Source organism: Mytilus trossulus, unplaced genomic scaffold (assembly GCF_036588685.1).
Source record: "Mytilus trossulus isolate FHL-02 unplaced genomic scaffold, PNRI_Mtr1.1.1.hap1 h1tg000024l__unscaffolded, whole genome shotgun sequence".
Lineage (NCBI taxonomy): Eukaryota > Metazoa > Mollusca > Bivalvia > Mytilida > Mytilidae > Mytilus > Mytilus trossulus.
The window spans coordinates 5,589,075-5,595,743 of record NW_026963290.1 but is presented as its reverse complement, the minus strand read 5'-3'; the positions used below and the strand labels follow the sequence as shown (position 1 = coordinate 5,595,743).

Here is a 6,669-nt window from a genome sequence, read left to right as displayed (position 1 = left end):
CCATCTTGTTTTCTTATCATAAAGCTTTGCATGCTGAAATAATGGGTTGAACAAATTTCAAAAGCAAAAGAATGAAGTCAATTTGTTTTTTAGTGCACTTTTTGTGCATACTAGGTACACGACATTTAGGTTTGCTTTTTACTTATAATGTCTAAATATTCACTACACTATATAGATTTTGGCTAATTTCATCGTAGAAGGCATTACTTGCTAACATCTACGTTGTGTTGGTCTCTAGTTGGCTGTATTCTCATTTGCAATTATATCACATTTTTCAATTGTCATCTGCAAATTAAACTTTATTCCTTCTTGTAGAAGGAAGTTTTCCTTTTTAATTTTACATTATATTTAGTATGTTTTATAAGTGATATCTAATAACCTAATTTTAGTATGAACAAAGGAAGGGAGTCGTATTTTAACTTGAGGAATTATACTTCATTTCAACAGAATGTTTCTCTCTATTCGTTTTAATGATACCAAATCAAACATAGTGGGAAAGTATTTCAAATTGCATATTATATTCGATGAAATAAAAGTCCTTTAATAACTAAACATCTATTTGTTCTCAAGTTCAATTAAAAATTCGGATGTTTGTTTCGCAGAACGGGATGTAAAAGTAAGCAGCCACATCCATTCCGATCTGCTATCCTGGACGGTCTCTTTATTACAGAACCTACATATTTGTTTTGTATTTATCATTAATTTGTTTTTGACCTGAACATGCTTTAAATATTTGCCATTGGACGTTAAGCAACCAACCATAAATCAAGCATCGTTATGAAATGGGTGTCTCTTTTGTAGTGCAAATACGATCGCTAAATATAAATAGAAGACATGGTATTATTGGCTACAGCTCTATATAGACTATGTTAACATTCACTGTGTCCAATACATTATGAGAAATATGGAAGGTTAGATTTCTTCGTCGCCATGTTAATGCTGAGAAATTACACTTTCCCACTGCACTACGGCAGTTATTGCAAGCCATGTAGATTGATATGCATTTTTAGAAACGTATTTGATCCAGGATGCCCAACTTAAGTAGACTAACATATACTGGTTTAAGTGAAATTCTTTGATAGAAACTATACAATCAAGATAAATGAATTTTAATGTAAAAAAAAATGGCACTAATCAAAGAAACTAAAAGCCGTACTTGCATATAAAATAAATGAATATACACATCCAATTTCTGCTAATAATATTATAATATCAAACATATACTAATCTGAGTAATTAATTTCTTTCGATACACAAAGTTCATCTCAATATTTGTTTTGATTTCAAAACCCATAACATAAAATAATAATATATTTTCAGTGTATAGGGTTCAAAAATGTGATAAGATTCAAATTTAGTGTAAATACATTCCGTACACATTTTTTGGCATCCATTATCAAACCATTCTTCCTTATGTAACTTAGCTTAAGTAAATAAACTTGAACAATTTTATTTAATGCAATTAAATAGCTATAGCAAATAGTTTTTGCTGATTAAGCGTTCTGCAAAAATATTGGCAAAATAAGGAAGTAATGAATAATTTTCGTCAACTGTTTCTAAAGGTTTATATTTTCCGACAACATACATTAACATATATTGTATATCTATAGAATGTAGTCAGTCCAAATGCTAAATCAAAACATTTTAAGTCTTTTTAAAATAATGCTTATAGCACCAACAAAGTTTCATGTAATTCGTGTAAAAAAAGATTTTTGAGTTTGAATAACCTTGGTCATACCAGAATTTCTATATCTCCGTTTTCAAGTACAATAAGCACTTGAGAATTTAAATTACAAATATCTAACGGCTTTCGATCCTCAATGTCTTGTGCCAAAATAGTCTTCTTTTCTGGGGACTTACTATTTATGCTACATATTTTCTTTGCATCCTTGCAACAAATATAAATATGTCCATTTTCCAAAATTGTCAAATTGTTCATTGTATAATCACATGTTGCAACCCACTTCACCTCACCATTTTGTTCAAAACAAACGAGTCTGTTACCCTTGTCAATGACAGTTATTTCTGTATTTCTGTTACAACAAAGCATGTCGGGAATTTCAAAATTTTCGGTTATCGTGTTTAGTACAACTCCGTCCTCATCTATAATATCTACACAGCGCTGTGACCACGACGATACCGCCATAGAATGTGCGCCAACTTGACAGATTCCGAAGTACTTTTTGTATGATTTTATAAATTTGCGCACTGAAAGTTGATTCGAGTCTGTGGTAACGAATTCAAGAATATCTTTATCTGGTTTGGTAATTACAATCTCATTGTTTGGTTTGAGCAAAGCCATTGAGTAGGGTATGTCTACTAGATTCAGTTTTGTAATATACTTCCCTTTGCTACTGAATGTTTTCAGACTAGCGTTTTCTTTGTCGAGTACACATATACTAGAATCCGGTAGTGCTAGTATTTTAATTAACCAACAACTTTCTTCCTGTGGTAATTTTCCAGAAAATTTTAATTTCGTCGTCAGCTTTCCCCCCGTTTGTCCCATTGCTTGACCGCTTTCTCTGCGATTTAAAATGCCTTTTAAAGAAGAAGGGAGTTTCGTCTGGTCGGGATGTAGTTTGTAGTCGTCCAAAATCGAACTTGAAGACGGTACGTCAACAAAGCCGACAACAGAAAAATTATTCAAAAATCTTTGCAACTCTTTATTTACCGTAAAACAAACCTTACTATTTGAAACGGTAGATGAAAGTCGCTTTAAAATGTCATCATTTTCCTCGACCTGCTGCGTTAACAATGAAAGCTCGCTTAGAACTGTTTTCTTGTCGGCAGATGCACATAAATTTTCGACTTTGTTCTCAGTTTCTAGAAGGCTACCTGCAAGAGAGTAAAAATCTCTCCGCTCTTCAATATGTTCCCTATTTAATTTCTCAATGTCCCTTCTTTGTATAGCTAACTGCTGAGCACACCTTTCGTGAAATTTTTCTAGAATGGCCTCTAAGTTGTCCACTTCTATTAAGGCTTTAGTTCGTTGTTTGTGGAATTCTTCGTCTACTTGTCCACAGGTCCGCACCTTTAACGCCTGAAAGAAAATTAATTTGTATGAATATTTTTTTTTACCATTGTCGGATTTTAAAAAGGCAAAAAAGTACAGACCAAAATGTACAGATCATTGTATATACTGAAAGACTGTCATACAAGTCAATATAAATTAAATATACTTAAACTAAACCATAAATCATTATTTTGAAGTACAATGTACTGCATGTGATTGAATATTGAATATTGGTATATATTTGATAAAAATCACGCATACAGGTACTAGGTAATAATTTTTTTGAAAAATATCGATTTTAGTTGAAATAGTAGGACTTTTTCTTGACAAGGGACTCACTTTTGAACCATGACTGTTTGTTTAAATGAAGCTGAAACTGTAATGTATACCATGCAGATAAAGAAAAAAAAGAAAAAAGAAAAAGAAAACAATAAGTTAATGCGTAGAAAAAGATATATAGTTTCTTACATTTTGTACTTTAATTCCATGGTTAATGTCATAAAAACAATAACTAATCAAATAATTCAAATAGCGAAAAATATTCAACTTTTGACCGAACCTACAATGATTGTGTTTCCCATGTAACTGCATAACCCCTGTATCGAACCACGCCACTTCATCTCCACTATGTAAAAGCACGTTTTAGTAGATTGCATTTTTACATGCATGTCAATTACGAGCTTCTTACTTGATATTATAAGCAACAGATGTATGTAATAATTTATTATCTTTTATCAAATAAACTACCGTGGATTTATATCAAACATTACTTATATCAAATAGTTCTATTTTTATGTTTTATCTACTGTAAGGTAGTTAATTATAGTGTTATCCTGCTGTAGCTGTCAGACCATTGTCAGGAGTTACAGTACGATCTATGCCAACTTTATCAGTCGGTCGTGTTCTTTAGCTTAAAAATGAAAATGACTGCTTGCAAGTTGTGTAATTGTATCAAATGTTTGAAAAAAAAAAACTTATCGAAGAAACCAGCCTTAGAAATTTATACGCAAGACGAGCTTTTCGTCTAAAAAATACTCATCAGTGACGCTCGAATAAAAAAATGTTAAAAGGGCAATATAGTGCATGGACGAAGTTGAAGAGTAATTATAAACAATTGCGGATGGGTCTGACAAATACAGCTAAATTAATATTTTACCTCGGAAAACCAGCTTAATCAGTCATATTAAAAATAGAACACAAGCGAAAGTAAAATCGCACATAATGGTATTTAGTGGCGAATCCAGAAACATTAAAAAGGGGAAACAATGCCAAGACACCCTTCCCCTTCCCATCTATATCCTTCTACGACATATACTCGGTAGAACAAGGACACATCTTACTGTAAGCTTCACAAGTAATATATCAGGAATATAATTCATGCAAAATTGGAACCCTTACAAGCTCGAAAATCGTTTCCTGTTAACACATTTCAGTATAATGTCTCTTCTTACATTTCTCTTTTGTGATAGCAAAAAGTTATATCGTGATAAATTTGTTAAACTCTTATTTCAGTTTCTTAGTAAGAGTTAAAGTTATTTCAGTTTCTTAGTAAGAGTTAAAGGAATTTCAGTTTCTTAGTAAAAGTTAAAGTTATTTCAGTTTCTTAGTAAGAGTTAAAGGAATTTCAGTTTCTTAGTAAGAGTAAAACGGAATTTGTAATTACTATAAGATGGTATGGATGAAATTAACTAAATAAAAATAATGAGCAAAACGTGCAGCATGAAAAATAAAAGTGAATAGTGAACATTGGGTGCTGACATTGAAAAGATAGAGAATAATGGGAACATAAATTAATAATTAGAACAAAATGACCAAGACAACAGAAATCACCCTCTTTTAAGTTTCTAAATTACTAGTAAAAGAATACATAGTTATGCATGAAATATGAAATTCAAAAGTGAAGATACATGTAGTGTTTGTGAAGCCATAAAATATAAGTACATTCAGTGAAGAGCTGTGATGTAAAGTCATACTTTTGTTATTATAATATTTTCCTTATGGGGCGCTTCAACAGTAATTTAATCATACACGGAAACGCAATGTAATATATCCGGGAAATTGTAAATTCTACTTTATAAAATGTAACTTTAAATTAAACTTATAAATAATAGTAAGGGCTTTTTATGAGAAATACTGAGGTAAAGAATAATATGTTAAAAAAAAGAAAACAAAACGGTTGATTTTTCATTTAAATAAGTGGGTCTGGGGTTTACACATGGACGAATTTGCAGAAAATGGACCAAGATATATAGAATAGACAAAATTGACAGCAAAAATTAAAGTAGAAAAAAAGTTTTTGAAAAATTGATTGATTATGTTGGGAATCTCTTAATCATGACTGGATCGGCCCCTCTTAGGATAGTCACTGCCCCCTCCCCCTCCCGTTTTCCCCACTATGAAATTTTCAGGATCCGTCACTGACATTAACTAAATAATAAAAGAAAACAGAAATTAAGGACCCCTGATATCTAGACCATCTTTAAGTATAGACTAAATATAACTTATCGGAAGTACAATACAATTTATTTTCAATTATATTGTTTTTGTAAATATATATATATAGGTCACGCTGCGCAAAAAAAGTAAATAATCTTCAGATCAATGAATGACTACTAATAACATACGGAAAAAGAAGTTTCAATTTACACTTTGAAACTGATATGTTAGCTGTTTCCCTTTAAAAAAAAAATGACAAAACTCTTATATTTGATGAAATTCCTTACCTGCTCGTATAGTTTCGTTTGTAGGTCTTCCACTCTAGGTTTAATTTTTTTGTATGCTTCCTCGAAATTCAAAATTTCACATTTCCGTGAATTATGATCAATTTCAGCACATTTGCAACATATCAACGATAGGTGGTGAAAACAAAAAACGTCGAGATTATTTTTAAGATGAACTTTGCACTTGTTTGTATGCGAACTTTGTTTTTCTAATGAGCCTGGATGAGAATTAAGTTGTCGTTCGTGGATTGATAGCGTACCCAGTAAATCTTGTATCAAGTTGTCCAGAGGAAAATATGTCGCCCAACTATTTACATCGATATTTCGTCTTGGTTGAGAGATTTCAGTTCTACACAATGGACAATTAAAAAAAATGAAATCAGATCTTTGACGCAGAGAATTGTCTATATGTTTTTGTATGCAGTCGGTACAGAATGTATGGTCGCAGGGTAGCTTGCGCGGTTCATTGAACTTCATAAAACAAATAGGACAGCTGAGATAGTCATCAAAAATATTCTGAACTAACCTTGCCGCCATGACGGTTTGCTAGTTGATATTTGATTTCTACTGTTTAAATGAACACAAAAATAGTATAATGCACGCTTAAATGGTAACTAAATAAATTTAAATGTCAACTTTATGTGTGTATTTGAAAATCGATATACCTGTTGGTTAAATGTTTATACGATTTTGATGTCTCACAGTATATCAAACTAGTGTTAACGATCTTAACTATAGAATCTCATGTATCGCTCAACTGCTACTAAACATTGACACTTTTTTTTCCAGTAACTTAAGATTGCTACTGAGCGACTGAAAGTGCTTTAAAATTGCAGTACATCTGTTTTCTTCCAAATCTTTCTATTTGCCGTAAACGGTTTTGATTATGCATCGGATTGTATCTTAACAAACACTTCAATTCGGTCATGCTTAGTT

General features: G+C 31.6%; 1 protein-coding gene across 1 annotated transcript; it reads right to left on the bottom strand.

The window, feature by feature from the left end:
• Positions 1-1,093: 1,093 nt before the first annotated feature.
• Positions 1,094-6,270, bottom strand: LOC134699071 (tripartite motif-containing protein 2-like). The gene is made up of 2 exons (XM_063560758.1): positions 5,737-6,270; positions 1,094-3,040 (listed from the first exon to the last, which is right to left on the bottom strand). Exons 1-2 carry the CDS (start codon positions 6,268-6,270, stop codon positions 1,733-1,735), a joined length of 1,842 nt encoding a protein of 613 aa, XP_063416828.1. The 3' UTR covers positions 1,094-1,732.
• Positions 6,271-6,669: the final 399 nt, after the last annotated feature.